The sequence below is a fragment of the Mirounga angustirostris genome, unplaced genomic scaffold, assembly GCF_029215605.1.
Source record: "Mirounga angustirostris isolate CCGP_5_RB_7025 unplaced genomic scaffold, mMirAng1.0.hap1 SCAF_5, whole genome shotgun sequence".
In the NCBI taxonomy this organism is placed as follows: Eukaryota; Metazoa; Chordata; class Mammalia; order Carnivora; family Phocidae; genus Mirounga; species Mirounga angustirostris.
The window spans coordinates 170,271,283-170,291,508 of NW_026991713.1; the positions used below are offsets into that span (position 1 = coordinate 170,271,283).

Below are 20,226 nucleotides of genomic sequence, written 5' to 3' on the forward strand. Positions count from 1 at the left end.
GTCCCGTCTCTGAGTGTCCCCAGCGTCCGACAAGTAGAACAGGTGATGGGGATAGTAGACCGATGAAGCTGATCTCAGTGCTTCTAGAAGCCTGGAGGACAGTTCCATGGGGTAAGGGATGGAGAACAGCCTGGGACAGTAAGGACTTCAGAGAGGACCGGCAGGAGTCACCTGCCGGTGACAGTGGTGTGACGCCTGCCCACTGACTGGCCTTTTCTGTACAACCGCGTATGCGTGTTGCTTTAGAATTCCCCAGTGAATTTTCTATTACTTTTACGATCGTTCCTCCCCCACAAGGTACTATTTTTTCCCCCATTTTCTTAAATTATAAAAAAATATCAGTGTACATAAAAGAAAGGATAGGGCGCACCTGGGTGGCTCCGTCAGGTGAGCATCCAACTCTTGGTTTCGGCTCAGGTCATGATCTCAGGGTCCTGGGATCGAGCCCCGCATCGTGCTCCCTGCTCAGTGGGAAGCCTGCTTCTCCCTCTGCCCCTCCCCCTGCTCATGCTCGCTCACTCTCCCTCTCTCCAATAAATAAAATCTCTTAAAAAAAGAGTGGGGGGGGAGAAAAAGAATTAAGGTCCTCAAAAACGGCAATGTGAGGTTTTAAAAAACATTTTAACATATTTCCTCAATCTTATTCTTCATCTGGAGCCTCATGATCGTGGTGAGGTTTGCAGGGGAGGACCAGGGCCCAGAGGCGTGTGTCTGCCACGCACCCCAGAACCGTGTTGGCAGGACTCCTCCCGCCTGGAGCCCCCACCACAGCCCCACTGCGCCCCGCTCCGTCTCTGAGCCTGAGGTCGGGACTCCCGGGGCTGAAGGAACCAGCGGCCAGTAGCTGTGTTCTGGTTTTCCTTCTCATTTCCTAACTGATGGCATTAACTTGGACAGTTAGTGTGGCATCCTGGAAAGTGTGGACTCCAGGACCAGGTTCCTGTCCCCCAGCTCGCTCTCTCCTCTCTTCTGTCTCTGTCCCTCTCTCTTGGGGCCTCAGGGTCTTTTCCCATTAAACAAGAGGCTTGACTTCCACTCCCTTGGAAGGTTTTGCATGAAGCAAGAAAAACAGACATGAGAATTGCTAGTCTTAGGAAATGCTTTATTAAGATGTTTCAGTTGAAGGAAACATCTTGCCTCTCCGTCTGTGGCTTTTCTGGCTTAGAAGGTCCCTTTGGGCCCCTGGGCTTCCCATGACACAGCTGTGTCCCTGCTCAGTCAGCTCAGCCGAGTCCAGTCCTGGGGCTGGGGAGGATTTGGGGACGACAGAGGGGCGCCACTCAGCCACTCCTTGCTGCTCCTTCTCTAGAAACAGGGTGTGCTCTGCCCGCAGCAGACGTTCCCACTGAAGGGCACCCGGGTGTCCCGTAGCCTCATCTCTTCCAAGTGAACTGAGGCCCGAAGAATGGAGCGCGGGGGCTCCCCCTCTCTGCTGAAATGATGTGTAATCCTCACAGGAGACGAGATAGACGAGACTCTGTACCCGGAGATGAAGATTATTAAATATGGTTCCACCTATATAAATTAACTGTACAAGTTTATGGATCAGGAAAAAGATCCCAGCAATTGATGTTAGTAAGCAATTTGGAACCTGAGTCCAAAGCAAAAAGGCACAGGAATACCAGCAACGCACAATGTTTTCAGACGTGGGGACGGGGGTGCAGCTTGCCCTGACCCTCGGGCATCGGATCAGGTCAGAAGCCATGCTGCCCTCAGCCTCGGGCTCCTGCAGAAGCCAGGCCGGGCCTGATGTCCCGTGTAACTGTTCTTACCCCAGCCGGTCCCCACGGCCGGCCGGCCGGTCCTCCGGACGCCTCGGTGCATCTCCCAGGGGTAACCATGGCGGGTGTCGAGGTTGGGCAGCTCCGGAGAGAGAAGTGACCCCCGGGGGAGGCAGGATATAGCCCTCAGCCTGGGGGTTCCCTGGTGGTTTCTGCCACCCCACCTTCCAGCTCAGAACCCTGCACAACCCCTCCGGCTCCTGCCCCATGTCTCTGCTCCCCTCTGAAGTGGAACTTCTGGAATGTTCTCTACTCCCTGTCTTGGGACTCCTGTGTTCTGAATACAAGCAGGCCTTCTCCCCACCACCGAGTCTCACCAGTGCCCACCAGTGCCCACCAGTGCCTGGTGCATCTCCGCCTGCCTGGCGCCTGCTCACACCCTCCCCAAGTGCCTTTCTCGGGCCCAGGACACTGCCCTTTGCCGCTTCGCCTCCCAGCCTCGGGCCTCAGTGCTGGCCCCTCTTCTCAGCCTCACTCCCCGGGGGCTGACAGTTGTCACTCTCAATGACGACGCCCCACGTCTGTCTCCAGCCTGGCCTCGCCCTCAGTCCAGGCTCAGCTGTCTAGCTGCCCACTTCATATTTCTCCCCACGCGCGCAGCTCGAGCCAAACACGTCCAGAAATAAGCTGGCCTGCCCACAGGGCCTGCTCTGCCCACAGCCTCTCACACCTCGGCTGGGGACAGTGACATCCTCTTGTTGCTCAGCCAAAAAACCTGCAGCCCCTCAGCTCCTCTCTACCTGGCCCCCCAACACCCAGTGCATCAGTGAGTCCTGTGCGCTCCACCTTCAAAACCAACTCCCAATTCGGACATAACGGGTAAATACAGAACATTCCATCCCAAACAACAGAATACACATTCTTTTCAAGTACACATGGAACATCCTGCAGAACAGACCACATGTCAGGCCACCAAACAAGCCTCAATAAACGTAAGAAGACTGAAATCATACCATACATCCTTTCCAACCGCAGGGGTACGAAACTAGAAATCACAAGAAAAATGGAAAAATGCAGACACGTGGAGGTTAACCAACACGATACTAAACAACCAATGGGTCAACAAAGAAATCAAAGAAAAAATTGCAAAAAATACACAGAGACGGGGCGCCTGGCTGGCTCAGTCGGGATAGCATGCGACTCTTGATCTTGGGGTCGTGAGTTCGAGCCCCACGTTAGGTGTAGAGATTACTTAGAAATAAATAAACTGGGGCGCCTGGGTGGCTCAGTTGTTAAGCGTCTGCCTTCAGCTCAGGTCATGGTCCCGGGGTCCTGGGATCGAGCCCTGCATGGGTCTCCCTGCTCCGCGGGAAGCCTGCTTCTCCCTCTCCCACTCCCCCTGCTTGTGTTCCCTCTCTCGCTGTGTCTCTCTCTGTCAAGTAAATAAATAAAAAAATCTTAAAAAAAAAAAAAGAAACTTAAAAAAAAATCTAAGACCAAACAAAACCCTATTCATGTTGGCCTCCACCCCAAGCCAAGAAGTCACCTTTTCCCTGGATTCTCATTGGTCTCTGTGCATCCCTTTCTGCCCCCTGAATTCATTTCCCTCCTCAGCAGCCAGGGATCCCGTTCCCAGGCTCCCAGGCTCCCAGGTTCCCAGGCTGCGCCCCCTCCCATCTCAGAAAACCCAGGGGTCGCTGCGTGGCTGCCCCCTCCCCTGTTGTCAGACCCTCTGGGCACGCTTCTGCCCCCCTGCGCGTCCTTCCCCCCCGCCACCGCGGGCCGGGGAGGGAGCACCCCCAGCTGCCCTGGGCAGCCCAGCCTCGTGGTCCGCGGCCTCCTCCCCGCGGGCTTGTCTCCACAGGGCTTATCACCCGCTCACATGCTGCCTGTCCTTCCTGCCCTTTCTCAGCCCACAGCCATCCGTGTCATCACTCTCACCAGAGTGACGTCCTGAACAATCAGGGATTTGGGTGGATTTCTTTCTTTTCTAAGATTTTATTTTTAAGTCATCTCTATACCCAACGTGGGGCTCGAACTTGCAACCCTGAGATCAAGAGTCACATGCTCCGGGCACCCATGGGTGGATTTCGTTTATTGCTGGGTCCCCAGCACCTAAGGCTGACTTGCCCCCAACAGGGGCCCAGTAGATGTTGGGGAGTGCGTGAGCGGTGGGCTCAGGCTTCTACGGCCTCTCCTGCTGTGGCGCCCTCACAGCCCAGGAGCCGCCTGCCCGCCTGCTCCGATCGGGACTTCAGAGGGCCTTCGAGAACCCACTGGGGTCAGTCCTGTCTCCCCGTGGCACAGCCTGGGCCCCAACAGCTGACTCTAAGTGGGGCCTGGGATAGGAGGCTGAGCGCTCTGTGCGTTTGGGGGCCCGAGCTGGTGCGGAGCACTCAGCCCCATACTGGCCGGCGCAGTGGGTGCTGCAGACTCGGTCCAGCCGCGACCATCATGGGCGCCATCCTCTACCTCCCAGTCCCACCCCCGTCCCTGTGTCCTGCACGTGCTGTGTCCCATTTGCTCCATTTTGCAGGTGAGGAAATGGTCCCAGAAGGTTGAGCCACTTGCTCGAGGTTGCAGAGAGGCACCCGGAGCCTACCCCTTCACCCCACAACTCACCAGCCTCCACGGCCTGACACCCCCAACAGTCGCCTGAGACCCTTGTGTCTGCCGTGGAGCTGTGACCTCACCGGGCCTGCTGTGGGCATTGGGGGCAGGACGGCTCAGGAGCTCAGTCCCAACACCCTACAGAGCCACCCATTTCAGCACCCATGGGTGCTACCCCTTGACCCCCCACTGGGGCTCCCGTGTGGCTCCTCCAGCCCTGTTTTTCCCTTGGGATGGGGCCCCCCAGGTCTGTGAGGTCCAGAACCCTGGGCTGAGGCAGCTGTACCTTCCTTCCAGATCCTTCCTAGGCTTCTGTGGCTGCCACATTCTGATTCACGTAATCGGGGTCCTCGCTGTCCTCGTCTGGGCTGCCTGCCAGGGACAGAGGCTCTTCCCTCGGGACTCGCTCTGCGGACCAGCGGGCAGATGGGCAGACGGTGGGCAGACGGTTCATGCGGACACACCCACACCTGCTCCCCCAGCCAGAGGCTCGGGCCCAGGCCCCCGGACGCCACAAAACAGCCTGCAGGAAACGCTACACGGAACACTGTGCCGGTCCCCATCTCTGGGGTTTGCCAGAGATTTCTGCCCCGGGGGCGGCTGAGCGGGCGTCCTGGTCCTGGCAGGGTTCCAGGCCGCTGTGGCCACTGATGGGCCAGAGGCGTCACTGTGAAGTCAGCTGCAAGGGCTGCAGGGGAGTCTGTGCCCCCCCGACTGTCCCTCCCTCCCCCCCCCCACTGCCCGATCCTCCCAGGCCAGGCCCTCCGCAGCCTGCTGAAGCTGACCACCCGGGAACCCCTGCTCTCCGGCCACGCACCCACGGCCCTCCTGGACTCCCGCCACTGCCGGATGGATGCCGAGTTCTGGTAATCCTCGGATCCCTCGTCACCTGCAGGGAGACACCGGGAAGGTGGCAGCCGCCGCGGCTAGTCCTCAGGCCCCCTGCATGCTCACTGAGGCCGGGACCCCCGGGGCCTCGTCCAGGTACTCGAGCAAACGGTGAACATTCAGGCTTCGAGGCAGGGGGTGCCTTTGAGCGGCGTGGGCGGGCCTGGCCGAGGAGGCCTCTCCGCCCAGTTCCCAGGGCTGGCGGCCTCACCTGACTCGGGGTCCTTCGGCTTGCAGATGAGCACGTTCTCGTACGAATTGGCATCATCATCATCGTCATCTGCCAGGGAGGGGGTGAGGGTCAGGTTGGTGGGGGGCCCTGCCTGGCGGACCCGGCTCTTCCTCCCTCCCTCCCTCCGTCCTGCCTTCCCTCGGCAGGTGACCTGTCCTGCCAAGCCCCCAGCCCTCTGGGTCCCCCACAGGGTCTCCGAACATTCTCCTGGACAAGATTCTTAGTGGACGCTGGCCTGGCTCCAGCTCCTTCATGGTCCTCCGAGGTCACCCCAAATGCACTGGGGAGGGGAGATGTGGGGATGGGCTTGCAATCAGGGAATTGGATAGTTGGAAGGAGGGAGGCCCATTGCTATCGGGCAACGAGGGGAGGGAGAGCCGCTGGGGGCCGAGGAGAGACGGGAAGCAGGCGTAGACTGGTCCTAAAGCCGTACCTTCGGGCAGGGCAGGGCGGGCCTAGGCTGGATGTGGCCCTAGCAGAGCCTGGCACCCCCTCATCGCCCCTGCGAGCTGAGCTCTAACCGCTGCCCCACCCCGCAGCCTTCTGTGTCAAAGGGACTCCAAGACATGAGGGTCCCTCCCATATTCAGCAGGGGCAGGGGGGAAGAAGAGGCCCCCTCTCTCTGCCTGCCATGCGCCCCAACCCCCAGCCCAGCGTGGCCTCCCCAGACCTCTCAGCAGGCCCGGCCCATCCTCGGTCCTCAGTTTCTTCTTCTGTAAAGCCAAGGTGTTAAGGGCCCAAGATCCCAGCCTCCTCAGAGCCTGCAGGGCTCAGCGTCTGTCAGCAAGGTTGCCCGGCCCAGGCCCTTCCTCTGAGGTCCCACATGTACTCATTACTGGCTGCCCAGCCCTGAGGGGGGCCTGCGTGACCAGGGGCTCAGCCTCCCCCGTTGCCCCTGGCCCCAGGTCCCCTTCTAGTTCCCTCACTTCTGTGGCCCACACCCCCTCCCCTCCCTGCCTCCCACACATCCCTTCCCTACTCTGGTCCCCCACCACCAGCCTCCCCCGGCTCCCCAACTCCGCCACCCATCCAAACCTAGGCCCAGCCTCCCCATCCTCTACGACCTTGGCCTTCTGCAGCTCGCCCCTTCCTCCCCTCCTCCTCCTGCATCTCACCTTCCCTGGGCTTCTGGGTCTGCCCCCAGTTGCAATAGTCCATGGTGATGGGGTCTCTGGCAAGAAAGCACAGACCCAGAGTGGTTGCTGGGCAGGCCGGGGCTCGGGGTGGTGGCATCGTGGGGGACACGGATGACAGGGCTGCTCCAGCCATCACCCCCCGCCCCCACCCTGTTCTTCCCTGGTCCCTCTGTCCCTCTTCCCTGGGCCCCTAAGCCACCCGGCCTGGCTCCAGCCGTCCTGACTTGTGACTCTAGGCAAGTCCCCATCTTCCCTGGGCCTCGGTTTACCCATCTGTGAGACATCCTTGAGGGTCCTTCCTCCCTTATCTCTGGGTGATGCAGACAAGCCCTCCCTAGAGCAGGGCCACGTCCCTGTCCCCACAAAGCCATGGCCAGCTGAGAGGAAGTGATGCTACTGAGCACCTGCCTGGGCCAGTGGGTTCTAGGGCCGGAAGCTTTCATAAAGGGGGAAGCCCGGTGGGGGTGGGTGGGGGAGGGGAGGAGGTGCCGGCCCTGCAGAAGGCCACTCACATGTAGGCTGCATCGGATCCGGATCTGGATCCATGTCTGCTCCCTGCAGGAGGAGGCGAGGATTAGGCCCGAGCACTGGGCCCTGGGCCCCACCGCAGCCCACCTCCCAGGATCCCACCCACCTTTGCTGAAGTTCTGGTACCTGGAGGACTCAGAATCTGGAAGAAAGGCCGGGCTCATTGCTTCCTCCCGCCCCTGCCCCCCCCCCCCCCAAGGGAAGGGCCTTCAAGGACCCAGGTGTCTCCTACCTTCCCACCTTGACACCTGCTCTCCATCCCCTCCCCCGCTAGGCCAACCCAGGGGCCTCCCGGCCCAGCTCCCCTGGCCCCCCGGGCCTCCCCTGCACAGGTACTGCCCCACCAGGTATTCACCTGTCTCAGTCCCACCTCACCCCTGCCCCCACCCCTGTGTCTGGGGGCCACTCACCCTCGAGGCTGGGGGAGAACCTCAGCAGCTTGTCCTTCCTGCAGGAAAGGGGGAAGGGAGGGGCTGAGAGGGGCCAGATGGGGAAAGGCCTTGGGGTTTCTGAACCACAGTCCCACAGCCCTACAGCCCCCTCGTGGGGCCCTCACAATCCAGCTCTGGGGCTCTGAGGTCCAAGGTCTTGGCCTGAGCTCAGCCAGGTGGGGCCCCCGGGGCTCTCCTTCCCATGGCCTCCTATGGGGCTGTTGACCCCTCCGGGCCTCGGATGGGGGGCTTGTCCCTACCTTGTTGGCGCCACGTCGGAGTCTGTGTCCACCAGGGGCCCTGGCCAGGCCTGTCTGACCACTGCAAAGGACAAGGGGCTGTTGGCTGGGCCTCCAGTGCTGTCCCCCCACTCCACCAGATTGGGCCTGGCCACAGTCCCCATATGGACACCCCCAACCCCGAGCCCAGTCCCTGGACCCTTCGGTTCGGGGACTCACAGGAATAGGTCCGGGCCACTGCAAAGTTCTGTTGATTCTCTTCCCTGGGAAAACATGGAGCTGCGCTGAGCCAGGGCCTAGCCTCCCACAGCCCAAGGGACAGAGAGGAGAGACGGACAGACAGGGCCGAGGAACAGAGAGCGGAGGGACAGACCAGGGCGAGAGTGAGGAGCCACCACCCCTCTGGGCCTCAGATCCAGGGCTCTCCCTTTCTCTGAACTGCCCGCCAGGCACCCACCCTTCTCACGTGGCCCCGAGCTGGAGCCTCCGCGGCCTCCCCAGGAACCCCGGAGATGGTCCGGAAGGTCTGTGGGCAGGGCTGGGGAGGTGGCCCTCAGATTCTGAGGTGAGGGTCGGGCGGCTCTTCAGGGACTTCAACTAGAGGGTACCTTCAACCCCTCTTGAGATGTCCAAACACACCATCTACTCCCAAGTAACTGGCAAGGTAACTTCAAGGCTTAGCAGACACAGCAAGGTACCTGGCCATGTGTGGCGTTCCCTTCTTCCTCTGAAATAGATTTTTATTTAGGCCCATCTAAAAGACTGTATTTTCCAGCCTCCCTTGTGCCTGAGTATGGCCATGTGATTAAGCTCTAGTCAATGAAATGCCAGCCAAGACTGTTGGGACTTCAGGAAAACTCCTTTAGAGGAGACACTGCCAACAGGGGTGCACCCTTTTTGTCCCTGTCCTTCATTCTTACTACTGCCTGGAACACAGAGATGAGGGCTGGAGCTCTAGCTGCCATTATGGATCATGAAGTTTCCTTGAGGATGGAAGCCAATGCTAAAGATGGTAGAGCAGATCAGCTAAACATTTAAAGCCTTTTGGGTCCCTCCTCTGGACCAGAAGGGGTACCTGGCCCAGCCTTCCAGGAGCTCCCGGGGAGGAGCGGCTGGAGGGGTCAGGGTGACCTGATTTAGGAAGGATGCCTTTAATGCATGGGCAGGACTGAACCCAAGTGAAGTGGGGAGAACCCAAGTCTCCCCTCCCACCTCCTCCTGCCCAGGCCCAACTTCCCACTTCCCACTATGAGGCAGTTTCACTTCTGGCTCAAACAGCTTATGTTTCTAAAATCAATCAGAGGCCCAGAGTGGGCAGGCACTGAGAGAGGAGGGGAGAGAGGAGGAGATACTGGGGAGGCCTGCCTCGGGGCAGAGGCGTTGGGGGGGCACCAGGGGAGCCCAGCCCCCTCACCCCTGGTGGAGGCTGTGGGCGGGTCATCCAGAGGACCAAGTGGCCAGAAAAGCCCGGCCCCAGCGGTGAGCATGGATGGGGACATTCTATTTTCATATTTCATTGTGGTTTTTCAGTTGCAAAAGGAAATGAGAAAGGGTGTGTGTGCGTTTGTACGTGAGTTCCTTCCCCAGGCAGGCACACACAGGGGTGAGGAGAGGAGTGCACGCCTGAGCAAGAGTGGGGGGGGGGGCGAGTGGGTGTGAGCCGGTGTGCGGGCCCCCGGGCGCTCCGTCGGTCACTTTCCTGCTCAGCGCCAGGACACCAGTGGCCGCCCCCCTCCCTCCCCGGGTTGTCCTTGGGCCACACCGTGGTCTGCAGCGTCCCGCACGGCTGACCCTCCCAGGGCTCATACATAGAGCAGCTCGCCTGCCCCCGAGCTGCCTGGAGCTCCATCCTGCCGGATCCAGCTGCTCGGCCTGGGGTCAGTGACCCCCCAACCCCATTTCCTCTCTACTCCTACTTCCCTGGGCCCTTAGGACAAAGGTCATGGGCTCTCCCCACAGTCAAGACTCTCCTCCCTCCTCACCCAGCTCATGCCTCTCAAGATACGCCCACACGTGCCACCTCGTCTCCAGAAGAAAGTGTCTGCCCCAGTCCTGCGGGGGACCGCCCACCCTGTTCTCTCTCTGGAATGTCCCCTTTTGCCTTCTTTCTCTCTTAACATCCTCCCCACCTCCTCCATCAGGCCTTCCCTACCCCCCAAGGACATGCCCACATCCTCCTGGAGGAGCTCTGTTAGCATTTTCCAGGGGAGACTTGAGCATGGCTCACGTTTTGCTTTGTGCCCAGTCTTTGTTCCCCACATTGCCCGGGAGGGCAGAACTCTCTGTCAACCCCCAGCACCAGCACGGTGGGCTCCCCTGGGCGGGGGGCAGAGGGAGGATATCTGGAGATGCAGGGGGGCACGCTGGAAAGTGGCACCCCCTCCCCCCAAAGCCCTCCTGGACCAGGTCGGGGAAGCGCATGGAGAGCCCCAAGGGTCCCTCCCTCCCTGGACTGCTTGGGACCCACTAGAGCCCAGTGTGGAGGAGGTGGGAGTGAGGGGTGAGGGAAGGGGTGCGTGGACACACGAGGGGACGCCCATGTGGATGCCCACAGTCAGGGCACACGAAATCACGGGGCTGGGGACACCGAGGCACTCACAGGCTCCTCTGCTCATAGATCTTCTCGGACTTCTTCACGGCTGCAAGAACAAGACCGGATTAGCGAGCATCCCCAAGCCGGGCTGGGAACTGAGATCCAAGGTCCCCCTCCTCTTGTCTCCCCTGTGCCCTGGGCAGGCCTCAGATGGGACGTGGGGGCCGGACCGCCCATCCCTGTGGGCCACCTCTCATGGACAGGGTGCTTGCTCACCACCTATTAGGAGAGCAGAGTGTGGAGAAGGTGGATGCTGCAGGCAGCACAGCAGCCCCCCCACCCCCGTTTTTCCAGAACATTCCCCTGCCCCAGCAAAACCAAAGCCCCACGGTGAGCCAGACCCACTGTCTTCAGGGGTGGTTTAGGGGCTTCTTCCCTGCCTTGTGAAACTTCTCCGACCGCCCTTGGACCGCAACCAGGGCTGGGGACCCCGCCCTTGTCCCCGAGCACCCCCCTACCTGGGCGGGAGCAGCGCACGCACAGGCCGGCCACAGTCCCCAGCAGCAGCAGCAGGGCCACCCCGGGCCACAGCAGCTCGCTCTCCACATTCATGTCCGCTCCTGGCCACGCGCCCTGCAGCGCTGCAATGTAGGACCCCCTGTGACCAGCCCTCTGGAGTCCCCCCCCGAGCCCCACACTGTCAGGTGTCTGTCCCCCCCGTCTCCTGACAGCCCCGCAGTGGAGCCCAGACCACGGGAGCACCACCTCCCCTCCCTGTCCGAGGACCGGGTCAGGCTGCAGCCAGCCCTGCTCCCCCATCTGACCCCAAATCCACACCCTGGGCCCCCAGGGCCATCCCCCACACTTGGTAAGTGCTAGAAGGTTCTGGGGACCCACCAGACAGCACCATGTGTACGTGTCCCAAACGTGCCTTTGCTTAATCCACACAACCACCCACGGGGGGCGGGGGGAGGCAGGGAGAGGTTCCCAACATTTCACAAACACAGAAACTGAGGCTGGGGATCCCAGCTGCGAAGGAGAAAGACAGGATTCAAACTCTGGCCTCTGGACCCTAACTCTGGCTCACCTGTTGCCTCCTGTAAACCCAGCTTTGCTCCCTGAGCTCAGTCCTCGGCCCCTTCCAGAGGAGCCCTGGCTGCCCCCATGCACCCCAGGGTGCCTCTTATCCATGGGCCCCCTGGGGGAGCTGGGAGTGGGATTTCCGTTCTTTCTTTCTTTTTTTCTTCAAAAATATTTTATTTATTTGTCAGAGAGAGAGCACAAGCAGGGGGAATGGCAGGCAGAGGGAGAAGCAGGCTCCCCACCGAGCAAGGAGCCCGATGCGGGGCTCGATCCCAGGACCCTGGGATCACGACCTGAGCTGAAGGCAGATGCTTAACCGACTGAGCCACCCAGGCGCCCCGGGGTTTCCATTCTTTAAACACCGAGGGGTTCCTGAGGGCCTACGGGGGAGAAGGGTACTCTGGGCGGAGACCTGGTGGGCTGCCCAGGGCTGGTGGAGGTGGGATGTGCTGGGAGGGGGGACTCTCTGGCGTGAGGAGGCTCCGAACCCCGCCTGGCACTGGGCCACTGCTGGGTCAGTGACTGGTCCCTGGGGTGGAGCATGCTGTGATGGCCACTCTTTGGCAAAGCCACAGGCAGCCACATACCAGGGCCTGGGCGGGGGACAAGTACAACCCTCTTGAGGGGGCTTCCGAGGAGAATCACGGCAACTAGAGAGACTCAGTCTCCTGGCGTGGCTGGGGACACAGCTGAGGGCCACAGTGGGGTCTCCGAGGGGGCCCTGCCCACACCTCTGAGCATCCCCTCTGTGCATGTTGTTTTTCCCGGCTCGGCCACCTGGGAGGAGGGCTTCTTCCCATTTTACAGCTGGGGAAGGCGAGGCTCAGGGAGAAGCTGAGCTCTGTACTGCCCAGCTCCTGTTTTGGGCTCCCCCAAGGCCTCAGCTGCACCCAGCTGTCCCCCTCACCTCTCCGAGCTTCCCGAACCCTCACGGCACAAATGACAAGGAGCCTCTGAGCAACCCTGAGCCTCCATCGGGGCTGTCCCGGAGAAGCCGCCTCTCCTTCCCCAAACACCAAGTGAGTCAGTGGAAATCTCTTGATGGGATGGCCCTGTCACCCCAGGAGGGCGTCCGTGGGGAGCCCCCTGCTCTTGGGGCCTGGGCCCTGCCTTTCCAGCCTGCACAGCCTCCTCCTTCTGCCCTCTCTGCTGTGCCTCTAGCCCAGCCCAAGGCCACTTCAGGCTGTGTGGGGTTGGAAGCACCAGGTCCTGGAGGGAGGACTCCTGCCCGTGCCTCAGGGTGTGTTGGCCTCAGTCTTCTCATCTGTAAAATGGGCATCAACCCGGTGCCTTCCTCAAAGAACTACTGGCCGATGAGAAGCAGCCTGGCTCAGTGTCCGGGCTTCCCGGAGAGAAACCTGCTAGGGCTCGTATTTCTGGCCGGCTGGTTTGGAGAACTCGCTTGTGCTCCAGAGGCCTGGCACTTGAGGCCCCAGGACCTGGCCTGCCGACCCTTGCAGCTGTCCCGGGGAAGGGCGGCCCTCCATCCCAGGGGATCCTGGCCACCAGAGAGCCCTCTTGCTTCCTGGTCCCCCGTGCTCTCCTGGGTCAAGCAGCACAGTCGGGGTGCCCCCAGCCCCGGTCCACCATATCTGCCTGGCACTGGGGGAGGGCGGGGGACGAGAACGCCGAGTGGGCCTCCGCTGTTGAAGCCTGGCATTGCTGGCCTTCCGTAGCCCCTCGGAAATGGGGAAATAAGGACACTCATCCCTTGGGTTTGTCATGAGGCCCAGCATTGAGATGATGCATGAAAGTGGGGGAGACACAGTTGCATGACTACCGTGACTTGCCATCTCAGGGTCCCTGTGGAAGGGGAAGGGGCAGCCTTTTGGGGGTGGGGGGACCAGCAGCGGACAGCGTGGAGCAACCTAACAGGGCCTCCCTGCCTGGTGCCCAGGGTACGCGAGCCTGAGCCTCCCTCCACCGCCCTACCGCCCCGCGTGCAGGCCCTCATGCCGGGACCCCCAGGGCGGGCTGGGATCTGCCCCAGCCCCTCAGTTGTCACAGACACGCTAAGTGTCATGTGGGAGATGCCAGGGAGGAGAGCGAGGCCCCGAGAGGCGGGTACTTGTCCAAGTTCATCCAACTAGCCACAGAGCCAGGATCCCCAAGCTCAGGCTGGGCTGATCCCCAAGGCCCTCCCTGCTCTTTGACTCCTGTTTTATACTACCTTTTTAAGAACCATGAAATATTTTTTAAAAGAGATCAATTTGAGGAACAGGCCGGCGGCTGCCCCTAGACTGACTACATCTGCACTCTGGCCGGGCTTTCCCAGCCAGGATCTGAGGGCAGGCGGAAGAGGGTTGGGGGAGGAGGCTGAGCCCCCAGGAGACGCAGGCCCAGCGGCCCCCGGAGGGCCCCAAGGGACAGGCAGGGCTGGGTGGGGTGGGGAGGCGAGGAGGCCACAGGCCGAAGTGCTGCAGGCCAAAATAGCACAAAGGGAAGTGCGCAGTTTTCAGATGAACAAAGTTTGCACCAGCCTGGCGGGGGGGAAGGCCCTCGGGGCTCGGCTGGGCAAGCCGGAAAGGCCCTGGGAGACCCTCCTGCCCAATCTCCCAGCCGGCCTCTGGCCCTACATGGGGAAACGGAGGCCTCCCAGGGCCACAGGGCAGGCTATGGGGTAGGAATGAGAGGTTGGTTCCGAGCCCTGGGGAGGCTTTATCTGCTGGGCTCTGCTCTGGTGCCCGTTCCGTTTTCCCGTGTCATCTTGGCCTTCAGATAAGGCCGACCCAGGGGCCTCTATGGAGGATCCTAATGCTCAGGTGGCCAGTGAGGGGGCCTGGGCAGCCCTGGTCCTGGGGCAGCGGTGGGGAATGGTGACGGCCAGGGTCAAGGAGCTCCCCAGCAGAGAGCTGGTGGGCCAGGCTGGGGCCTGGGTGGGGGGTGGCGGGAGGGCTGCTTCGGTCTGGCCTGGCCTGGGGGCAGGCCCTGGGCACCCTTGCCCGGAGAGTCTCACCCATCCTCCCGTAGCCTAGTGGCAGGGATGTTACAGTCCCATTTCACAGATGAAGAAACCAAGGCCCTTGGGTCTGGCCCCTCACCGGTCTCTGGAAGCAATGAGCCCACCCTGGAGGCTTCCCCAGGCCTGTGAAGGCTGGACAGGGGAAGACGACGGTGGGAAAGCGCCGGAGCCCCAGAAACAGGCTGCCCTCTGAGTGCCGCAGGGTCCGGGGAGAGGGCTCCCCAGCCAGGGGCGTCAGGGCGGGACTGGGGCCCAGCGAGGGAGAGCCAGCTGGCCTGGCATCTTCCCGGCCCCCCCGCCAGGGCCACCCCCCCCAACCTGAGCCCTCCTGTGGGCCCAGCAGGGCCATTCCCACCCCCGGTGGGAGGCAGCCTTAGGACCCCCTGCGCTGGGCCGGGCTTACCTGAGAGTCGGGGGCTCCTCACTGCGGCCACCTCATCCTGAGCCCGCACACCTGCCCGAGCCGACGCCACCGCCACCGAGACTGGCGGGCAGCAGGCGAGGCGGCGGGCTTCCTGTCAGCCCCCGAATCAGCCCTCGCACATCCGCTGCTCGGCCGGACCGGCCCTGCCGCGAACAGCCGGGGACCCGGAGATGCTCGCAGAGACAGGGAGAGGCACTGAGCGACAGACACGAACACAGGCTCGGAGAGGCCAGAGACACGGACGGACACACACTGCATACATGCACGTGACCCCAAGTCACACAAAGAGGAAGAGACACACAGAGGGACGGGGAGCAAGAGAACGAAGTCGGGTGCTCACACGGACACACACACACACACACACACACACGGGCAGCCTGCGGTGGGGGGGGTAGGAAGACATGGAGAGACACACACGCACACCCAGGGAGGGAGAGGACCAGAGACAAACAGACACACACACACAGAGGGAGAGGCTGAGTCACAGACAGACAGACACACTCACAGACATCCGTGCGCTCTCCCACGGAACACGGGGCAGAGGGATGCAGGCAGGTGCGCACCGGGGCAGGCCGAACAAGGAAGCAGGACAGGGAGGCAAGGTGAAGGGCAGAAGGGGGAACGATCTACGAGCCATGGTTCCCCCCTGTCCCCCTCCCCCTCAGTTCCCAGAGGCCCCCTCCCGCAGCTGTTGCTCCTACTGTCACCAGCTCCTGGGGGGGCCCATAAACATACGGGGTGCTTCCGTGCCTCCTGTTACTGGGCATTAAGTGACTGGCCCAAGGCCATCAAACTCCTGGTGGCACCTCCACTCCCAGGAGACCCCAGGGAAACCCCCATCAGTCTGGCACTTCAGAACTGGGGCTTCCTGGTCCCAGGGGCCCCTCTGGGCAGGAGACTGGGTTTCTCTTTCAGCCCCAGGGGCCCCTCTGGGCCAGAGAACTGGGTTTCTCTTTCAGCCTGTCTGGGGTGGCCAGGGCTGAGACAGGAGGCCCAGCCCCGAAGGCACAGTGGGCCAGGGCTGCCCGCGGCTGCCACCCCGTGGGGAAGAAGGGTAGCGCGCCAGCCGGGCCTCGAAGTCGGAGATCCTGTGGGCCTTGCCGCCAGGAGCTGGTCCCCATCCCCAGGCACGGTCAAGCTGTCTGACTCCCAGACCTGGGCCTGTGTGGACACCACCACACTCCCTTGGGCTGGGCAATGCTGCATTCAGTTCCCTTGGTAACCGGCCCCTTGGATGTCACTTACACAGGTGAGAAGACTGGAGGCCCATGGAAGCTATGCTGGATTTGAACCCAAAGTCTCCAGTCTGTTGTCTTCCCAGCACCCACAGGGAGGTCGGTGGGGGCGCACCAGCAGCCCTCCTTGCTGGGACCACCTGCCTGACCCCCACTCGCACGACCGGGCCGGGCCGGGGTTGGTGTCCGTTGATCCCTGGACTGTGCACCTGCCTGGGGGTTTCCAGTAGGCAGAGACCAACAGAGCCTCCCCCCGCCCGATGGGAAGGAGCTGTCCTACACCTGGCTTCTGTCTTGGGCCTTGGCAATGGCAGAAGTGACCTCCGACCATTGGCGAAGTCTCCAGGTCAATCTGCAGCGGGACCTAGGCGCCCTCAGACCCTCTCTGAGCCCATTTCCCATCTGCAATAATGGGGGTTGGTCAACCCAAGGACCCTTTTTGTACTTGAGTGTGAAAAAAGGATGCCGTCCCCCTTGTAGGCAATTTTCAAAGTCCTCCAAGGTTCTATTTTATTTATAAACCATTGGGTTGTGACTCAGAAAATAAGCTTTGAAAAACTACAGTTTCATGTCCAGTTGCGTCAATTCTAGTGTACTTAAGGTTAAAAAAAAAATTTTTTTTTATAATTCAACAGTTTTTGTGTATTACAAGTTCCTCATGACCATTTAAACCACTTTTAAGTGTGTGATTCAGTAGCATTACATTCACAACACTGTACAACCATCACCACGATCCATCCCCAAACCTTCATCATCACTCCAGACACCTGGCTTTTTTCAGTTCACTGAGTGCGTGCTGTGTGCACATCCGTGACCCAATGAAGATACCCAGGTAACAGTGCGACAGCTCTAAAAACAATTCCAAGCTGAGAATCTTCTGGGGTCATACATATCCTAAAGTCTGATGGGAAGCTATGCATTTCCTTCAGAAAAATCACCTGGAGAAGTGTGTACGACATTCTAGAAGCCCCTGGAGCCCGCATATGTCATCTGCCACCCCCCATGTCTTAAGGTGCAAATGAGCCTCCCTTCCACCCCCTCCCTCCCCAGCCGGTTCTAACATTTATCTTGGTTGTGAACTCACTACCCAAAGGAACCCAGAGTATCCTCATCTTTCTGCCTCCCCCAACCTCAGGACCTGCTTCTTTTGCTTTGCCCTCTATGTGTATGTAGATTTCTAAAGTGTTCTGTATTCAATAAAAGTACCATGCTGTCTGTCAGCACTTGGGCTTATTTTCCATCTACTGCGTTGTGATCCAATGCCGTGTGCCTTTCGCTCATTCCGTCATCTGAATACAGCTTTTGCTGCTCTTGTGAATGTTCTTTCTCTGGGGCATGTACCCAGGAGGGGAACCACTGGGCTACAGAACATGGACACATGCCATTTTCAAGTTAAGTCCCCAAGTGTAGTTCCCACTTACACGCTCCTCTAAGACACGAGACCCACAAACTCTCTAGCAACTGGTCTGTTGGGTCGTGATGTCTGCCATTTGAACGGGCGTGCGGTAGTTATTTTTTTCTCTTTGTGATCTTGTGCTAGCAGGACTGCTAGTGAGGCAGAATATCATTCTTCATCCTCATTTTGATAGAGTACTTAAAAAAAGGATCTAGTGAGTGCACTCTTAATTTCAAGAGCCTAATGCACATGAGCAAGACCTCTACCAATTCCAAGGCATCTTGGTGTTATTTACAGAATCCCTGGGCTACCTGAAAAGCTTCTCTCGTTTCTCTCCCTCCCTATCCCATTCAGAAAGATAAGCTTCTGGGCCACTAATGATTTCACGAACGTTTACCTTGCTTCCGACAGTCAACAAAAGAACAGGTACAGGAAACAGCTCTCTGTAGGGCTCAAATGGAATACCAAAGAGCCCGCCATTGTGAAATCGTGTGCTTTTATTTGTATATTTGGTATTTTACACCTACAGGGGGGTTACGGAGGGGGGATGAGATGAGTAGTAGGTTATAGTTAAGTACATTATTTCGATTCATGTTCATGGCAAAAAACTGCCTCTATGATGTGTGGATTTAGAAGCCTCTGAACCTCATGTAAGCATCAAACCTCTCACCGCGGTTGTTAAAGATTGGCCAGGAACACACAAGAGACAGAGCAAAGGGCTCACCCAAAGGGCAGACGCGGCCAGGCAAGGGAAGCACCAGGAGCCCTGCCCAACCAAACTACCAGCCACACAGTCTCCCTGCAGCCAGGGGCTGTTTCATGGCCCTGCATGCGGGGCAAACCGGGTCTGGGGAGCATAGGGCAAGACAGCCACCTCGGACACACCGAGGATCGCTTACAAGGCCCGGGATGGGACACTCTGTCTGCCTCCCCTCCTGACTTCCCAGAAAGAGCGCTGGTGAGAATTCCGCGGGGCAAGCATGGAGTAGTGGCTGGTGGCTGGCATGGACTGCCTGGCCCATCCTCTGCGAGACCAAGGAGACCCACGCACAGCACTGGGCCTAGCAGGTCCCACTGCCGGTATCACTCGGAGAACAGACCTTGCACAGGCTAGTGGCCCTGCGTGACCCCAGCAGCCGGGCGGAATCTGAGAAGAGGACAGAGGGAAACAACGGAGTATTTAAAGTACTCCTCGTGAAAAGAGCCAATAGTAAATAAGGCTTTAAAGAAACGAATGGGGGCGCCTGCCTGGCTCACTTAGTGGAACGTGCGATTCTTGATCCCAGGGTCGTAAGTTCGAGCCCCTGGTTGGGCGTAGAGTTTACTTAATATAAAGAAACAAGCAGATGCAAGAACCCCTAGGGGCCGCAGAGCGCCATCTCACTGCCCGTACAGCAAAGAGATGCTGTTTCTAGTAAGTCTCAAGCAGGAACTGCTTTATAGGCTGTTGGTAACTGGCTCTTCCTTTTCTCAACAAATTGCTCGACCAAGTAACCTCCTTCAACCAGAAAGCCAGGCCATTCCTTAGAGATCCTGACTTGAGCGCGGAGGCCAGGCAACAATCCCAGCACCCTCCTCCGTGACCCAAACGCACTCCTCCTGACCTCTTTCTGCCTCCTCCTAAGACCTCCCTGAAGAAACAAAGCTATTTCGGTCAGGATGGGAAACCCCGGCTTCTGGAAGTTGGCTGTGCAAACTTCTCCTCTCCTGGAACCTGGAGAGACAATCTGGCCCCTGACAAGATGGGCTCCGAGGTAAAAACATTCTCAGAAACCTGAGCCCCTTAAAAAAAAAAAAAGAAAAGAAACCTGAGCCCCTTATTAAAAGGGCTCCATTTGGCACTCCATTAGATTTGGTTTCTCTGAAGGCAGTTCAAGAATAGCAGGGACAAAAAAACCCAGAAACCAGGCATCAACTATCTAAACCTATCTCTGGAACATTCATAGTGGGTGCAAACTTTTAGGAAAATGAACCTATTTATTTAGGCGCTTATCTGGGCAAAGATGTGCTCTCCTCTCTTAATTCAGTTACTTATGATGGGAGGCAGGTATTAGGATGCCTTCTGTAATATTTAGCATTGCACAAACACTACGGCCCAAGTAAAGATGTGCAGGGAGAGGGAGGAAGACAGCCGAGCAAGAGTGGCGTTTCAATCCCGAGAAACCTCTGGAGACCCAGATGACCCCTCCAAGGGTCTGAACACGCCACAGGTCCTTCAAAGGTGGGATCCAAGAGACCTTTGAAAAGAAGCTTCACTGAGTTGGACTTCAAGCTTCTGGCCACCAGCCCGACTCCACGTAGGGCAGAGAGTTTTCGGTCTCAGACCCTCTCCCTTAAAGGAAACACCAGCAGGCACCAAGTCCTCTCCTCCAGGCTCGGTAGGGGAGCGGTCCAAGTGAACAGCCATGCGTGCTCTCACCAGAATAGCGCCTGCCCTCCCCACCCTCCCCCTGCAGGGTAAGCCGCAATCAAGGCTCACCTCCCAGTAAGCAAATCCCTCACTGTGCCAGGTCCTCCGCCACCACCGTCCCCGCCAGCTGGGCCTCTCCCAGACACGGCAAAGCCCTGTACCTTGTCTGCTGGGCCACAGAACTGCCCAGCAGTGCCTCCCGACAACACATGATCTACTTGCCATGAAGGAGCACCCACCACTGTCCCCAAGAGCACCTGGATTTCTGCTAAAAATAAGCAGTTATTAAAAGCACGCACACCTTTCATTCTAGGGGGAAAGTGCCTTTAAAACCCAAACACGGGGCGCCTGGGTGGCTCAGTCGTTAAGCATCTTCCTTCGGCTCAGGTCACGATCCC

General features: G+C 59.3%; 1 protein-coding gene across 7 annotated transcripts; it reads right to left on the bottom strand.

Moving 5' to 3' along the window:
* Positions 1–129: 129 nt before the first annotated feature.
* Positions 130–19,853, bottom strand: LAT2 (linker for activation of T cells family member 2). 7 transcript variants are annotated; one of them, XR_010411979.1, is made up of 13 exons: positions 14,767–19,850; positions 10,837–10,959; positions 10,385–10,424; positions 8,005–8,048; positions 7,807–7,867; positions 7,526–7,563; positions 7,222–7,257; positions 7,100–7,142; positions 6,567–6,622; positions 5,431–5,499; positions 5,149–5,220; positions 1,773–4,739; positions 130–1,477 (listed from the first exon to the last, which is right to left on the bottom strand). XR_010411979.1 is itself a non-coding variant. In XM_064593109.1 (13 exons), exons 2-12 carry the CDS (start codon positions 10,928–10,930, stop codon positions 4,636–4,638), a joined length of 657 nt encoding a protein of 218 aa, XP_064449179.1. In that variant the 5' UTR covers positions 10,931–10,959; positions 14,767–19,850; the 3' UTR covers positions 130–1,863; positions 4,618–4,635. The 7 variants fall into 7 exon arrangements, 6 of the variants coding, with proteins under 6 accessions (XP_064449179.1, XP_064449178.1, XP_064449177.1 ...); XM_064593109.1 differs by having other exon boundaries at positions 130–1,863; positions 4,618–4,739; XM_064593108.1 differs by having other exon boundaries at positions 130–2,766; positions 4,618–4,739.
* Between the last annotated feature and the right edge of the window lie 373 nt (positions 19,854–20,226).